Raw genomic sequence first — 16,911 nt, 5'->3', positions numbered from 1 at the left:
AACATGTTTTTCTCAGAATCTGCACAAACTGAAAATGGTTCACCTTTTTCCCCACTTAGTAAATTCAAGTCTCACATTCAGGCAATTACAATGCAAAGGTGTTCAAATCAGCAGGAGGATACAACTAAAAAAAATCTAATTAAAGGCTTTATGTTAATTGCTTTTTTTAAGACAAAGTGTTATAATTGTACAAAGTATTAAAAAAAAAATTTGAGTTCCAATTTAGTGCTTTTTTTTCTTTCTTTTTTTCTTTATGGAATAGAGAGAGAGAGAATGTTTATTATCCCACAAAGGGAAAGTTCCGTTGTGACAGCAGAATCACATAAATATTAGTTTTTTTTAAATGAACTGAATTTCAGCTACTTCAGTTTTAGGAAGGAATTGGGTCTAAATCTCACACACCCAAACCCACAGCCATTTTTTTCTACTATTTGACTAACTACCTTTTTTTTTTTTTTTTCCTTGTCTCTGTCTCTCTCTCTCTCAAGGTTCAACATTCTCATTAACCTTCAGCTCCTGGTCCCGGTCTCACCGTCAACATGGGCTTCAGGTGTCACTCCTCTGCCCTGTCTCCTGTGCTGAGACTAGCGGTCGTTACTGTGATCCTCCTCCTCAAACCCCGGAGCGCGCTGGCCGGTACCGCTCCCGAGCACAGCCTTGGCAGCTCAGTTTCGGCGGTGTCCACAAACAAAACTGAATGCAGCAAGGCTGAACAGTGCACAAACGGGGTCCTGCTGCCCGTCTGGGAGCCCCGAAACCCGTCGTTTGGAGATAAGGTCGCCAGGGCGACGGTTTACTTTGTGGCTCTGGTCTACATGTTCCTCGGCGTGTCGATCATCGCGGACCGCTTCATGGCATCGATAGAGGTCATTACGTCACAGGAAAAAGAGATCACTATCAAGAAGCCCAACGGAGAAACCACCACCACGACGGTCCGGATCTGGAACGAGACGGTCTCCAACCTCACCCTCATGGCGCTGGGGTCGTCTGCTCCAGAGATCCTGCTCTCCGTCATAGAAATAATAGGTCACGGCTTTGAGGCCGGCACGCTGGGCCCCTCCACTATTGTGGGTTCGGCGGCGTTCAACATGTTCGTCATCATCGGGCTGTGCGTGTACGTTGTGCCCGACGGCGAGACGAGGAAGGTCAAGCACCTCCGAGTCTTCTTCGTCACGGCAACCTGGAGTATCTTTGCCTACATTTGGCTCTACCTGATCCTGTCGGTGATCTCCCCCGGCGTCGTGCAGGTCTGGGAAGGCCTGCTCACTTTCCTCTTCTTCCCCATCTGCGTCGTGTTTGCCTGGGTGGCAGACCGTCGCCTGCTGTTCTACAAATACGTGTACAAGCGCTACCGCACCGGCAAGCAGCGTGGCATGATCATCGAGACCGAGGGGGATCGTCCGCTTCCTTCCAAGGTAAGCCTACGGAATATGACACAACTGTCACTGCTACAGACAGTACTAATAGGGATTTTTGCAAAGATCTAAACCACAATAAAGAAATTTGAGATAAGTTTGACTTTATTGTAACTTGGTTATGTGTTGTATTTTGGATGGCTTGTCCTGCTGAAAGGCAACGCGACATTAATGATATTGCTACTTTCAGCTGAATTCGACTCAAAGTACTTGTAGGAGTTAACAACAACATACATTAAGGTAAAAATGATTCAAGAAAAATTTTGACTAAACTGATTTTAAAACAAAATGAAATAAAAACTAGGTTAAGAGTCAGAAACGGTAAATAAATCAGTTTTTAGGCTTGTTTTGAAAGTGCACAAGAAGAAGCATTCCTGAAGCTTCTTCCAAATTTTTGGTGCATGAAAACTGAAGACTGCTTCAGTAGGTGCAGTAAGTTTGGTTCAGATGATCTTAGAACTTATGTTTTATAATATTGCTGGGGCATCAGTCTCAATCTGGCAACATATTTTAGGCAGTAATATGCTGTCTTTATGAGTTTGATGTATTTGTTGAGATTAAAATCAGGATCCATGACCACATGTAGATTACTGGCTTTGTCGGATCATTTTAAACCAACAGACTTAAAGTGGGCACTGATTTTTAACCCAGGCTTGTGTATTTATCAGAACAGCCAACCAGTACAAAGAGAACAGAACCGTCATCCTTTGTTTGTCCGCACATTGCAAAAATTTCCTTTATCAGCAGCAAAGTATCAGGTAAATGGAAATGACACACATGCGCTTAAAAAGGGGTCATTAAAATTAACATGGAGATGGTACAGTAGTATCGCATTCACACAATGAATTAGATGCACTTAGTTCGCTGCGTGAGTTCATGGGTATTTTGTATTTATAGGTACTAACAGTATAAGTGTATTAAATGCCATCAAGGTAATCTGATGCAATTAAACTTATCACTGCAAACACAAATAACCTCTGTAATTTAATCCATTTCCTGTTTTTGACTCTGATCAGATGCTTTGTGTGATGACGCAGTGCATTTATGTAATTACATTTCCGTTGCTGTGGTGAAAACCGCCCTCTTACTTTTTCAGTTCGCTGTATTAGTCTTTTTTTTCCAATTTTGGAAACTGTGCAGAATTTCTTTGTTGGATTAAAGCTTCTCCATTCGTACAAAAGAGGCATTTTTATTTAAATTTCTAGTTGAGGGGGGGATACAAACCTCGAATTAAAGCCAACAGTATTCCTGAAGGAAGAGTTTCATAAGGCACTTGGTTAATAAAAAACATTCTCCTAGATAAAAAAAAAAATGTAAATGAACATTTTAAGCTTTTGCTTGAATGGCAGACACCTGCAAAAGGAAGACTGATCACAATATAGAACCAGATCTTTCATTAGAGTAGGACCTAGATTTGGTTTTAGTCTGAACTGTTTTACTTAACATGGCTACAACATGTCTTAACAATTTAATAGTTGGATGTTAAGTACCACATGTTAACAATAACACCTAGTATTATTTATTATACTAACAAATAATACTAGTATTATGTATTAATAAATAATACTAGTATTATTTAGTATTATGCAGTAAACTATGGCAATTGAATAAACTATTACCAGTTCATGGAATGGGAATAATTTGAAGTGTATTTGTTTTTTAGTTATTAAAAAAAATGCTTTACTTTTTTGTAAAGCCAAGTTGTTCAAACATACTGATTTTTGTCCGATGCCGAGTCAATGATATTCACATGCCACTTAAAAGTTCACTCAATTTTGTTTTATGACACATTTTCTTTTTCTTATCCGTTTCTGCAAAATGTTGCTCTCCACTTCAGCACAAGGTTAAGATGGTTTCAATAAAGCTGCTATGTTGTTTTTTGTTTTTCTCAAACCTTCAACAAACACTAAATTAGGTTTAGTGTAATCATTTACAGGAATATCTCACACTGCATATATGGCTGCTAAGTCTTCAGTAAACACTCATCTTGTCTTTACTAAGGATCTTTGTGAGCTGAAGGCGGAGGCTAATGCTCACGTTCTTCTACGCAGTGATTTGGCAATTGCTTCAGTTTTGGAGATGAAAGTACATTGAATACTGTTACAAATGTAACTTTATAATACAGCTCAGATTTGCAGTTTGCATTACACCGATAGACCAGATGCTGCAGCGAGCAATGCAGTCGCTCGTTTGCTTCTATTTCATTAGGACATTCACAATAAAAGGTTAGAACAATTAGCTTTGGTAAATGTGTGGTTCTCACTTGTTTGTTCTTTTTTTCCTAATACTTTTCTACTAGTACGACCATACCAAGGTGTCAAAGTGCAACCATGCTGATGGTTTTATACAGAAGAAGTTGGAATTATTGTTAGACAATAAGATGTATGGTAATCTACCGAAACTTTGTTTTTTATTTTACTAGTTTATCCTTCAAAAGACAAGTATTAACTACTTTTCTCCTGGGCTTTTTTTTTTTGTAGGGATTGTCTCGAATAACCAAGAAATAAAAATACCAGTCCAATTTATTGCAGCCAAATAAATAATAACAATGTATAGAAACAACAGAGAAATAGTTTTCAGTTTCAGCACTGGACACCAACCACTATGTGTCCTCAAGGGACGAACACAGAGTGGCCCCCAACATGATTCACTTCCTGTTTTACGGCTCTAACTAAACTACACCCTAAAGAGGGCGTTCCCCTGTGAAGTTATTTCATTGACTTAATATGTGTGTGTGTGCGCATGTGTGTGTGTGTGTGTGTGTACATGCAAACAGATAAGAGAGAGACGAAAGACAAAGAATTAGATATCCATAACAGAACCCAAATATAGATAATATACGGGTTTTGTAATATTTTGAGAAGTTTAGTTTTTTACATTTTTTTTGTCTTGGATTGCTGATAGTCATTGTCACTCCTTTTTTTTTCTAAATGATTTTTGTTTTTTTTAGGTGGACATTGAGATGGATGGAAAGATGCTGAATTCCCATGGTGTTGACTTTCTGGACGGTCCACTGGGTTTGGACATCGATGAGAAGGATCTGGACGAGGAGGAGACCCGCAGAGACATGGCCAAGATCCTGAAGGAGCTCAAACAGAAACACCCCGACAAGGAGGTAGGTATCGCTGCTGAAGAGGTTTGTTTCCTCTGTAGGAAATAAAATGACTAATCTGCAACAGATGAGATGCAATCCAGCTTCATCGTAGTAATGAATGGTTATAGCTGCGTGATTTGTTTTAGGCTAAGCTGACAGGTTAAAGCAAGTTCCAAAGGAAATAAAGTAGCTGTGGCGACATGCTGGTTTAAAAAAAAAATAAAATAAAAGGAACCCTTCTGGGATAACAAACCCACTCTGCTTTGGTCTTAATGCCACACAATTTTCATTCACAAAACATTTCAGCTGGTGAACGATGTGCTTGGTTAAAAGAGTCGCAGATATCCGAGGATTGTTGGTCTTGTTTGTTGTTGCTGCAGTACGTTGTCTAAAACTTTGCTGTGTAGCTCATCAGATGGGACAGCTCTCACACTTTTTTGAGGCTTATTCGGTCAGTTGCATTTAGTTTACATTTGTTTTCACCTTAATTTTTTTGATTGACATGCACAATATCTGAAGCTGTCTCATTTTAGCGATTTTTTTTTTTTTTTTGGGGAAGATTTGCTTAAAGGTCCAAAGCAAAATAAAACCCTGCATACTGTTATATTAAATACTGTTTTTCATGAATGAAGTCTATAAATAAAATTAAAATATTTAGACTAGCTGATGTGCTACATCCCAAGCCTGACTAGTAACGCTTTAAAAAATATGTTAAAATCAATTTATTAAAATCCAAATCTTTTTAAATTCTTTGGTGAAAATAATTGCATTATTTTCCTCTTACCAGGTGGAACAACTCATTGAACTTGCCAACTACCAGGTGCTGAGCCAGCAGCAGAAAAGTCGAGCTTTCTACCGGTGCCAGGCCACCCGACTCATGACGGGCGCCGGCAATATTCTGAAGAAACACGCTGCAGACCAGGCCCGAAAGGCCGTCAGCATGCACGAGGTCCGCTCCGACGCCGGCGACAACGACCCCGTCTCCAAGATCTTCTTCGAGCCCGGCTCCTACCAGTGTCTCGAGAACTGCGGCACGGTGGCTGTGAACGTGGTGCGGCGAGGCGGCGACCTGGGCAAGACCGTTTCTGTGGAGTACCGGACGGAAGACGGCACGGCCAACGCCGGCTCCGACTACGAGTTTACGGAGGGCGTCGTCGTGTTCAAGCCGGGCGAGACCATGAAGGAAATCCGCGTGGGCATCATCGACGACGACATATTCGAGGAGGACGAAAACTTTCTCATCCACCTGTCCAACGTCAAGGTGCTGACCTCCGAAGGCGAGGAGCCGGAGGAGAACGAGTCGGCCAATCACGTAGACTCCGTTGCCTGCGTCGGCATACCGTCGACAGCCACCGTCACGATATTCGACGATGATCACGCCGGTATCTTTACGTTCGAGGAGCCCGTTTGCCACGTCAGTGAGAGCGTTGGCACGATGGAGGTGAAGGTGCTGAGAACGTCTGGCGCTCGTGGTGTGGTCATGCTGCCCTACAAGACCGTGGAAGGGACTGCAAAGGGCAACGGGGAGGACTTCGAAGACTCACACGGCGTCCTCGAATTTCAAAACGACGAAATCTTGTAAGTAGCCTCTGAGCATTATTTGATTTCAAATCATGATGACTGCATAGTAAGGTTTGACGTTTACAACCACAGTTTATGATTGAGAAGATTAGTTTGTACAGTCGTGTTGGTAACGATGTGGGAAGCAGAGATGTTGGTGTGATGTGGTGGCCACACGAAGCGGCATGCCGGACGGCTCTGCATCAGTACTCCAGGAGATTCAACAATCCCGTACCTGTTGGCTTCTACCCCCTCCCTCTTTCAATTCCCTTTTTTTCCTCATTTCTTCTAATTTCTTCTCATTAAACGTCTTAAGCCTGTGATTTACTTCATCGTACCGCTGTTCTTCCTGAGAGAACGCATTGATTTCTCCACCCTGTCCTTGCACAGTCAGCACAATGGTTTCAGCAGCCACTGCTTTGGGAGAATGGAGTTACTAGTTAGGTGGCTGCTGGTTTGAATTTTAATTAGGTGGAATCTCCTTGTGTTGGAAACTGGACGACGATCCTCGACGACGCTTTGAGTGAGATGCGCAGAGAGGCAAACCGGGAGTAGCTGGTTTTGCTGGAAAGGGTTCAAACATTCCAACAGCAGGATGTCGGTAAATACCAAGAAGGAACATGTGTTTTGTTGACTTGATTCTGAAGCACAAAAGGCTTTTTAAGCCATAAATCAAGTTGCTCTTTTAGGTGGCCTTATACCTTGTGAAAACCTCCCCGGGCAACTGATTGTTGCAAGCTAGTGGCTTTTATTTTCTGTTATTTAGTCAGTGAAAAGGGGCTTAGACCTTTAATTTAAGATTCCCCGCAGTGAAAGGATGAATCTCCTGTTCAAAGCTTTACTTAACAGAGTGCTTGTTGGATGGTGAGTCATGGTAAGCATTGTGATTGCTGTTGGACCACATTACAGGAAGCCTTTTGGCTCCACGGGTAAATGCGGCATCTGTAATTTTCGTTGTGAACCACTCGGTGTGGGAAACTTGATCCAAATATCAGCTAGGACGTGGATCACAGCCACAAGGGTTTTCTTTTTTTAACAATGTTTTTACTGGCTCACTGAATATGGATATTAGGCTTTATTAGGTTGTATTTAGAACTGTAGGTTTTTATTTATTTTTATTGGGTGGTTGATATTTTCTCATGTACTTCCTTTATCATATTTACAAGAAAAAAAAGCTGATCCCTCATATTCCCATGATGCTCTGCTCTTTGTTTAAAATCATTTTCTGTAAGACTTTAGATCCTGATTTCTCGTGTCGTTTTACTTTCATCAAACACGACGTCAGTGCTTTCACCTGGTCTTTTTGTCGTGGGCTTTAGATTTAAGCAGGATACAATAAACTCTCCAATTTCAGGAGTTTATCCACGTATAGCTAATTAATGAGAGATTTTTGACAATATTAATGCAGGACTATAATTTGCTCATAAAAAGAAGATTCACAAAGATCTCTCATTGGTTATTTGACAGACCTCATTAGAGCTGACCTACTGCAAGTTCCTCTCCAATAACTCTGGAATGAGATCTTGAATTATGTCTGCTGATGATGTATTAAATGACTGCTACAGGTTTACTGGACTCTTCGGATGGTTGGAATGATTCGTTTTAGATTCTAATAAATCAATCTAATCTCATTTTAGGTTCGTGGTTCGTTGGAGTCAAAACGTGCAGAGTTGTGTCCTTCTGTTTGTACGCTGTAGTTGCTGGTATTGCCCTGGTGGAGTTGGAGTTGCTTTGATGAGCTAAAATGTCTGTTGCTGTTTTTGCCTTTGGAAGTGAAAGTTACACAGTATTGTTCCAACAGTGAAAGACAGAAATAATGTCTTGAGTAGAAAATTCCAACTGGGAGAGTTGGAGGGTGTTGAGTAGCTCCGACTTCAGTTCCCAATATTCCTTTTGTGGCACAGACAACAAAGTGGAAGCTGCAGGTCTAAATCTTCTTTTTTCCCCTTCTTTCTGATGGATTGCATCATAATAAACCTGTTGTGTGTACAATTTTAGTGTCAAAATTGGCTCATTTAGCATAATGGAGATATTTCATAGATTTCTATTGCTAATAATTAGCAAATCCAACTAGTTTACTGACTCATGAAGAGAACAAAGCTTCCTGGTCAAATCAAATGCAGCATTAAAGCTCAGTTTGTCCTGTGTTTAAGCATTTAGGATTAACATGAATTACAGTAAATCATCAGTAAAGTAGGATTTCTTGGAAACCAAAAGTTAACTTGCAGTCCTTCAGATGTTGGCTTTGCCTGTTTTACCCTCCAGATAAACTGTTTGTTTGTTTGTTTGTTTGTTTGTTTGTTTGTTTGTTTGTTTGTTTGTTTGTTTGTTTGCAACCAAGGCTGACTCCAGCAGGATTTTTAATCATATCTTTGAATGCAAAATGGAGCAGAAAGTAGAAAGTTGCCGATATGAAAATAATTACATTCGCTAATGATTCTTCATATTCACATGCGACTGTTTTGTCAGCAGCTGAAGGGTGATTTCTAAATGCGTCCAGCAGTCGTCCATCCTGGTCTTCAGCGCCTGTTGATCCATGATGAGACATAACATTTGGTTAGTGAGAGCAGCGGCTCGTCTAGCTGCAATTAACAAACAAAGGAAAATAAAAAAGCTGAGCTTATTGATAATAGGCGCAAAAGGCAACTTGGGAAAATGACAGACATTTTAGTGAATCAATAAGGAAATTACCCAACATATTTCTAAAAGGTTTCTGGTTCTGCTAAAAGGTTTTTAAGATGCAGAGTGCCGTACAATCATCTTTGGGTTTCCTGGAAATGTTTTACTTTTTTTTTTAATAGAAATAATTTAAGACATAGAACATGCATAAAAATAACTTCAAGATGGTTTAATTTTAATGGCTACTCTCGAATTCGCGTTTGAATTAACGTTTTCTTTAAACACAGATTTTTACTTTTAACCTTTGTTTCTGTTAATTATGAGGATTTTCTGTTATTGCATTCGTGCTAATATTACGTTGGGCCAATAAACATTTTGTTAGTGACGAGGAATTAATAAAAATATGTTTAATACTTGCTTAAAGGCCAATTTTAATTAATTCTAATTAAATATTACTATGCTGCATTGCAGCAAAAAAAAGGTAACATTGAGGCAAAAAGGATTTTGTCATGCAAAAAATTAATAAGTAGAATAAGACACAGAACATTTGATGCAATTAGGAAACCTTATTACCATTGACTGTTTAGCTCTAAAGGGCTTTATTATGTATCTTTTAGCATTGCTCTAGTAATTGAACAACATCAATTTAGGTTTAAAAAAAGTGAAAAATGATGCTCTAACAATTTATTGGAGTCAAAGTGGGGAAAAAACGTCTGGTAAATTTTCTGGCTTTTTGTTGGGTGTTATCAAATTCTCAAAATAACATGAACTTACATGAGTCAAAGTAAAAAAGAAAAACAAATTACCCGTTTGCTTTATGGAATTGCAAAAAAAAGGTGGCTGATCTAAAGAAGATTGCCTGCAGACTGACTCGTAACGCGGATATTTTTCCTTCAATAAAGGAAAGATTAATAAAGGGAGGCAGTTGTGAAAGATGACTTCGACTGGATGTGGAGATTGGACACTAAAAAAGAAGATAGAGCAAAGTTTTGTCCTCGCCAAAAGTTTTAATTTTCTTTATTGCCTCCCCCCCCATGCTTTGTGTTTCTGTCTTCCTTTGTGGCTGTAAGACACTTGGTTCAATTTGTTCCTTGAAACAGTAGGCGAGCGTTGACTTGCATGCATCGAAAACAACTGAGGAGCAGGATTGCCTCTGTGGTGAAAAGGGTGAGCAATGACAGCAGCACAAGGAAGACAAAACATCGTCAGATCAGAGAAATTCACATAAAATACCATTCCTTGTTTGCATTGCTAATTCTGTCAGGCTAACACAAAGCATTTGACACGCATTTTCATTTTGACCCCCCCCAGAGTATGAAATATCCTCAAGTAGCTCAAGTTATATAATTTCCATAGTCAGGGAGCCTGTGGAGAAGCATGGTACAGTTGAAAATCAAATTATGCTCCCTCCTACACACACACACACGCACAGCAAGCAGACTGCGACTTCACACTCCAGTAACTGGCATAAATTGACCATGCGACACACACACACCTTCTTAAGGAGAGAAAAACAATGTGTATGTGATATTAGATTCTTGTTGGATAGGTCGACTTTTATTTTGTCACCTTGTTGAACCTGAGCAGTTGTTCAGTTAAGAAATGTGATCAGAGTTTTAGTCCGTCCAGCAGACAGAGCAGCAGAATAAACACAGGTACTCTCGTGTTTTCTTTCATTCAGTCAACGTGCTAGAAGTGGATTATTGTTCGACACGCAGAGTACTGCCTGTGTTAAGAATTGCGACATATTTCCCAAACGATAATTGGCAAAAGTGTGCAAACCGATGAGAGTGTGGTTAGAAATGCTATTTGCCCTAATGGCTGTGGCTTGTTTTTATTTAGACTATGTGCTTTTTGAATCATTATTTTCACTGTTAAAATAATAATTAAAAGAAAAGGTCATGATTATATTTTTGTCGTATTGCCCGGAATATTTTATTTTATTTTTTAGTTTTTCAATGTGGAATCGCCTCAGTTGAACTGGTTTGGGTTTTGACATTAACATTTTACTGTCCTCCTTTCCTTACTTTTTCTTTTATGCATCACTTTGTGCTGGCCAGTCACACACAATCCTGGTACATCACACAGACGTTTGGGGTTAAATATGACTAAATGTGGAAAAAGTTATGGGGTTATTCAATGACATGTACTGCTTTTTTTTAATAGCTTGACATTTTCTTTTAACTATGTAATTTTTTGTGCGTGTGTTTCTGTTGCTCTCTGTTGGCCAGGACTCCCATGATGAAGAACTTTTTTTTTTATCATGGTAAAATAAAGGTTAAGAAAATACTTTTGCAAGTTTTTGCCAGATTGCGCGGCGTCTTTTTGATTCGTTTGTTTGGCATTGCCGAACGAAGCGGGCCAGAATCTGCTCTGAAACGCAGACACAAACCCACACAAGCTGTGCTTTAGGAGGTGTGAAGGTTGTTCTCATGTTGCAGGGAACATTGTAAAACAACACCTCTCTTGGCAAGAGGCTCACACCTGTTATAGTTCGTGTTTGAAAAGGAGAAAAAAAAAAACAACAACAGTTGATCTTATGATTTCCGTCACTGAGAAACTCAAACGACTTACCCTGGGGACGGACTCGAACAAAACCGTTTCATTTTTCAGATTCTTTTTTTTTTTTTAATTAGCACCTACTCAGATTAGCACTTTGCTCATTTTGAGAAATTATATTGGCTGTTGAAGGGAAATAGTCACAAAAAAGGTTTGCTTCACCCAAAATCTGCTTCCCATCTTCCAAGAAGCAATGATCCCTCCTCTAACATACTTCCACATAAAGATTATTTGGCCAGATGCCTCCCTCTTGTTTACCGTATGCAACACTAAATCACTGCGAAGATTGTGTTAAAACACTTTATTAAACGGATGCCTGAACTGGATTGCTGTGCGTCTTTCTTTCACTTCTGCCACAGACCTTAGAGGATTTACAAATGTGGAAAATTAGTCACTCTGGCCACTTTTCGGAGTGTGACGGATGACAAAAAAGTGGCAAAAGAGGAACTGAGGAGAAGGAAAAAGGAGGGGAGGTCAGCAGGCCAGCTGCCTCCACAAAACACTATTACCTTGGCAACTGCCTGGATGATGGGAGGAAAGAGTCATTCGGAAAGAGAGAGCCGCAACGATGCAGAGGGAGAGAGCGATGAAAGAGTGAGAGGAGTCAAAGGTGTTGTGAGGAGAAGGGGGGGAAAAGAGAGGGACAGACCCAAGGGCCAGATGGGGAGCTGTTTGTTTCCCCAATTTTTTTTCTTTTTCTTTTCCTCCTGTTGCCAGATGTGTCTTCTGATTAGCTTTATTTGCCAATTTAGATCTATCCACGAGAAGTGCGCTTTGCCGTAATTAAATGAGGATGCTGAACAAGTACTCAGCGCCCTGCCGCAGCGCACACTTCACGACTCTGAAAACAATTAGCTCCAGGGTACAGGACGTGACGCGCCATTTCTTTTCAGGTCCAACAAAGACACAAGTTTTTCCGAGTCAAAATCCAGCGAGTCTCTGATGTGCTGCAGCGAAGCGATTCTTCTGCCGTCATTCTTACATTCGTGTACCAGTGTCCCTTTGGCCAAGACGAATATAATTTGGTTTTAGTAGTGGATTGCTTAACTTTTTCCCAGTCACCAGGTTGCCATGTTGTCCGCTGAGCTAGCCAAATAAGCAGCCGCACCCATTCCCTGGATTTAACTTTTTCGTATGATAGGATCCGCTTCACCAATCAGAATGACAAGAGCGTAATCGGGCTAACACCACTGCTTTACCCAAAGTTTTGTTCTAGTCGGTCTTTTGCAGTAGGAGTTACTCAAATGAATGAGATGACGTTGTGGATTAAGATCTGATTCAGTGACATAATTATGCTTTGCTACATCACAACATCGGCAATATTGGAAGACATAAATTCATTGATCCTTTTTATTGTTTGTTAAATCTTAACTTATCGAATGTTCAGCTCAGATAAACAGGAGCTGCAACTTGCGGTGATCTGTCTTCCCTGAATTTGTGAATTGTGCCCTGGGAAGGCAAGTGGGACTGCTAAAGCCAATAAAACAAACAAACAACAAGGCCAATGTGCCCGTATTTGCTCACACAAAGGCTGGGAGTGGGTGACGGGTTTATGGTTTGCAGTCTGTAGCTTATCTCATCAAAATAAGAGCTCCAATAGGATTCCCAGCCTGTCTGCCCCAAGTATGCTGCTAATGGCCGGATTGGAGCAGGTTAATGCTATCGTGTTGATGCTAATTACTTTTGGTGTGCCAGGTCCAGGATGTAGGATCTGAATGTTACCGGATTAAAGTGCCCCGTTTGCCAGAGTGTTGGTCTGTGTGTGGGATTTATTCTGATTTCTCCTGGGTTTCTCCCATTGGAGGCTTTTTTTTCCAATTCAAGGAAGCACAAAGTTATGTTTTCCTTCTGGTCTTGGAATCATACAAAATCCGCCGAACCCATCAGGAGTCCGTACCCAAATGGACAAATCTAAATCTGCTACACTAGTTGCATAAAGAACTTGTCAAGAACTTTTTTTTAAAAATGACTATAAAGCCATTCTCAAACAATGGCAGCAATGTTTCTTTGTGTGTTTTGGTCATTTAGACCGTCAGTTATAAGAGATCAGAAATTGTTCTTCCAAGGAGAAAAAGCGGTATTAATCTTTTTTTATATATATATATATATATATAATTATTGCATTTTAAGAGGCAGAAGCATTCCAATAAAATCTGTTTTTATGTTTTAGTTTGATGTTTAATTTGTGTGAGTGTGCATTTAAGTATGTAATCAAGACCACATTTTCTGCGGGCAGACTCCAGCATACGTCTGTGTGAACTCATGCGTGCTTTTGGATTTACTCATTAACACATGAACACTCCAGCTTGACTTGTTCTTTTCCTTTTCTTCGTCTGAATGCTGTTCTATTAGTGCCCCGTTGCCGTAGGTAACCACGCCAATGGCTGGTGCGCTATGCGGTCAAAGGCTCCCAGTCGTAGTAAAGCTCAGACTATTTCACGCTCCAATGGGCCTCTCTTTCCGTGGCTTTCTTTTCGTCTTCCACTTATTGTACTGTACAGGGAGAGGGAGCGAGGTGTGAAGACGGGCTGAGGAAAGGGCAGGAAATCAATGGATGTGTTGGAAAAAAATTACTAATAAATAAGAAAGGAAAACAGGGACGAGTAGGCAGGCGCATTGAGCCGATGAAGGGAAGTCGCCTTTAGAAAAAATGAGTACAATTAAAGCGAATCGGACAAAAACACAAACACTCTTTGGGCTTTCAGATGAAAGTTTCTCCACTTGCGCTCATGTTTCGTCACTTCCCGTTTTTGTAAATTTTTATGATTGTCTTCATAACTTATGGGCGAGAACAAGTGATTATGTCTTGGTCAGTTTTCACACATTCTCCAATTTTTATAGTTGAGTAGTTTTTGATTAAACATGGAAAAAAATAGTTGACAAAATGCTAAGATCAAATGTTTTAATGTGCAGTATTTTAATCGTATTAAAATATTGCCTTGTCATTCTAATCTATTTTGTGCCAGAGATACACCCAAATAACTTAGGAACCTATAATTCAATATTTTGTCACATAATCACGTTTTTTTTTATCAGAGACTGAATAGATGATCATTGGTTGTCAAAGCAGGAACAACAAAATCTGACATAAATTCACACCTGGTTGGTGCAAACACCACAAACGAATGGCAACTTTTTCTAACACAAATTGTGCAGAGGTCACTGCAAATGTAAAGTCTGACAAGTCGTTATGTGAGTTTGTCATTCGGTCTGGCAACAGTTTGGTCCAAACGTGAACATCTTGGCTTAACGAATAAAAATGAAATTAGAGGAAGGACGGATTTAAAAGCCTTTCCGAAGTAGTGCTTTCAGTTTATTCAGGCTGTAAAATTTGCTGCAGATAACAGGAAGGCCAAGTGGAGCACAGCAAAGATGCACCGTTTTATCCTTCTGTGGCTTCAACCTTCGTCTGTCATAGAACGTGATTTATTTGGAATATTTGGCAGCTTTTCGGACCACACAAAAAGATAAACACCAACACTGCTGTTTAATGCTAACTGTACGTATTGCAGCCTGTAGCAGGAAGACGAGAACAAAAATTTTTTTCAGGAAAGTTATCACTTACTGGAATTTACGCCCAAAAGACAAAGATGTACAAAAACATAATGCGATTGGAAATCGGTGACAAAACTCTGATTGGTCTGATTTTGATTAAAAGAGAAATCAATTCCTGCAGTGCAGAGCAGATCTCAATTTAAGATTCAAAGTGCACAGATTTAATATGGATCATTATGCAGGCTTCAGGCTTCATGAAAGCCTGAAGCCTGCTTTCATGAAGCAGGCTTCATGAAAGCATTTCCAGTATTCAAACTGGAAATATACAACTTTTTTCCCTTTTTCCTAAATTGGCCTGATTAAACCTGACTAAAGCACATTCTAACTGGAAGATTCTCATGAGCTTTGCAACAGGACCGGAAAGTCAAACATTTGATCTGGAAAAAAAATTCAAAATTGCATTATGTGAATCTTAAATGTCACGTTCGTTACTCAGCACTCTGAAAATAATTAAGAAAATTGCAAACATAAAAATTTAAACAATCTTTGTGCTTAATAGGATAAATGTTGATTTTTGAAGTCAATTAAGAAATCAATAGACAGCTGATATCTTGATTTGCACTCAATTTTACCTTTAAATAGTGCATAAAGAAAAGCGTCTCCCTTAATATTTGAACGCTTTCAGCTTTGTTTTATACCGCTTTATCGTTTTCTCAAGTTGTGTACAAATCAGAGGATGAAACATCCGGTCTTCTTCTTTTTGTCTTGCAAGCAGCATCAGTGGTAGCAAAGAAAACAGATGTAAGTGTTAAAAATAACTAGACCATCTAAGCCAGATTAGGGTTTTAAAAATTGAAAAAAAAAAAATGAAGCTTTGTCTTTCTGGAGCAGATGTGATTTTGACACCAGTGCAAGTGATGGGATAACCTCCTGACAGCTACTCTGTGTATCTGTTGTGTGACCTTTCAGTAACCTGGACTCATGATGAACAGATTACATTAGAGAGGATCAGCAAGCATCCACAATGAAGGCGTATTTGAAAATGAACTTAAGTTTGAGCTCATCGGATTTGCAGTGGCAAACATTGTTTTTTTTTTTTTTTGTTTTGTTTTTTTTCTAAGGGCTTTCAGTAATTTGGATATTTAGACACAACTGTAAATGCATTAAAATGCTAAACTTGTAACAGTTTCTCATTAAAATGGCAGCCTAATTGATGATGATGATGATAAAGGATCCAGTATGTATGGGATAAATTTGGAAAATGTGTCTTGTTGCTGCTCCTCTGTCTTCTTTAGTGCTATAATACTCAGTAAGAAGACTTACTTTTTAAGATTTTCTTCCCTCTTTTTGGCACCAGAGGCCATTATTGACAGTCACCAGATAGGAAATGGGTGGAGGGAGAAGGAGGAGGAGCGGATGTGCAGAAAAGGTTCAAAGGTCAGGAATCGATCCCCCCACAGCCTCTGCACAATGCAGCGACCCTGATGTCACATTTTAGGAATTGGAGAAAAATAAAAAATAATCCAAATACACAAAAATGAGCACATCCATACAGAGTAGTAAAAAGAGATATTACTATATTATAACAATCCAGCTGCTTACTTCATTGTGAATTTTTTAAACGTGTTAAATAAGACCTCAACATTGACACTGAAGCCCTATATCAGCTTCTAATAAAATAAAATAAAATCAACATTCGCCAATAGCTACACAACACAATCAGGAATTTAGTCAAGTCTTCAGTTCCTTCCCATAAGTTGCCACTTCATCCCAACTTACTTTTAATTCGGAACAGTCAAACCATTGCCTTTCCGTTTGTCTCTTTGCAGCTCAATATTTTTTTTAAATGAAAATGATCATTAAAATGCCCAAATTGTTGATCAATATCTGTTTAAATTGTTCCCCCTGATGAACGGCTGCTTTTACATTTTTGGGCACAAAAAGAACCAAAGAATGAATTGATGAAGGTCCAGATTTAACAGCAAACCCAGCACCTTTTGACTAAATAGTCTGTCATGTGTTATTAATGCCCAGTTCTCGAGTCTCCACCCAGAAATAGGACAGCCTTAACAGGAAAAAAAAAAATCCCTAAACAAAACAAAACGCAAAAAAACATGCCAACCCATCTGTTCATCTGCATTTGTATCAATTACAGTTGTTTTTTTCTTG

The 16,911-nt window shown here is 39.5% G+C and overlaps 1 protein-coding gene across 2 annotated transcripts in view; it reads left to right on the top strand.

Annotated features, from left to right (window-relative positions):
- The window catches only part of slc8a1b (solute carrier family 8 member 1b), a 149,864-nt gene that overhangs the window by 10,817 nt on the left and 122,136 nt on the right, over positions 1-16,911 (top strand). For both annotated transcript variants that reach the window (XM_008428820.2, XM_008428819.2), the window contains exons 2-4: positions 489-1,415; positions 4,366-4,530; positions 5,297-6,087. In XM_008428820.2, coding sequence (XP_008427042.1) covers positions 540-1,415; positions 4,366-4,530; positions 5,297-6,087 — 1,832 coding nt within the window. In that variant the 5' untranslated portion in view covers positions 489-539. The remainder of the gene's footprint in view (positions 1-488; positions 1,416-4,365; positions 4,531-5,296; positions 6,088-16,911) is intronic.

The sequence above is a fragment of the Poecilia reticulata genome, linkage group LG15 (assembly GCF_000633615.1).
Source record: "Poecilia reticulata strain Guanapo linkage group LG15, Guppy_female_1.0+MT, whole genome shotgun sequence".
NCBI classification, from domain to species: Eukaryota; Metazoa; Chordata; class Actinopteri; order Cyprinodontiformes; family Poeciliidae; genus Poecilia; species Poecilia reticulata.
This window is presented reverse-complemented; position numbering and strand designations above follow the sequence as displayed.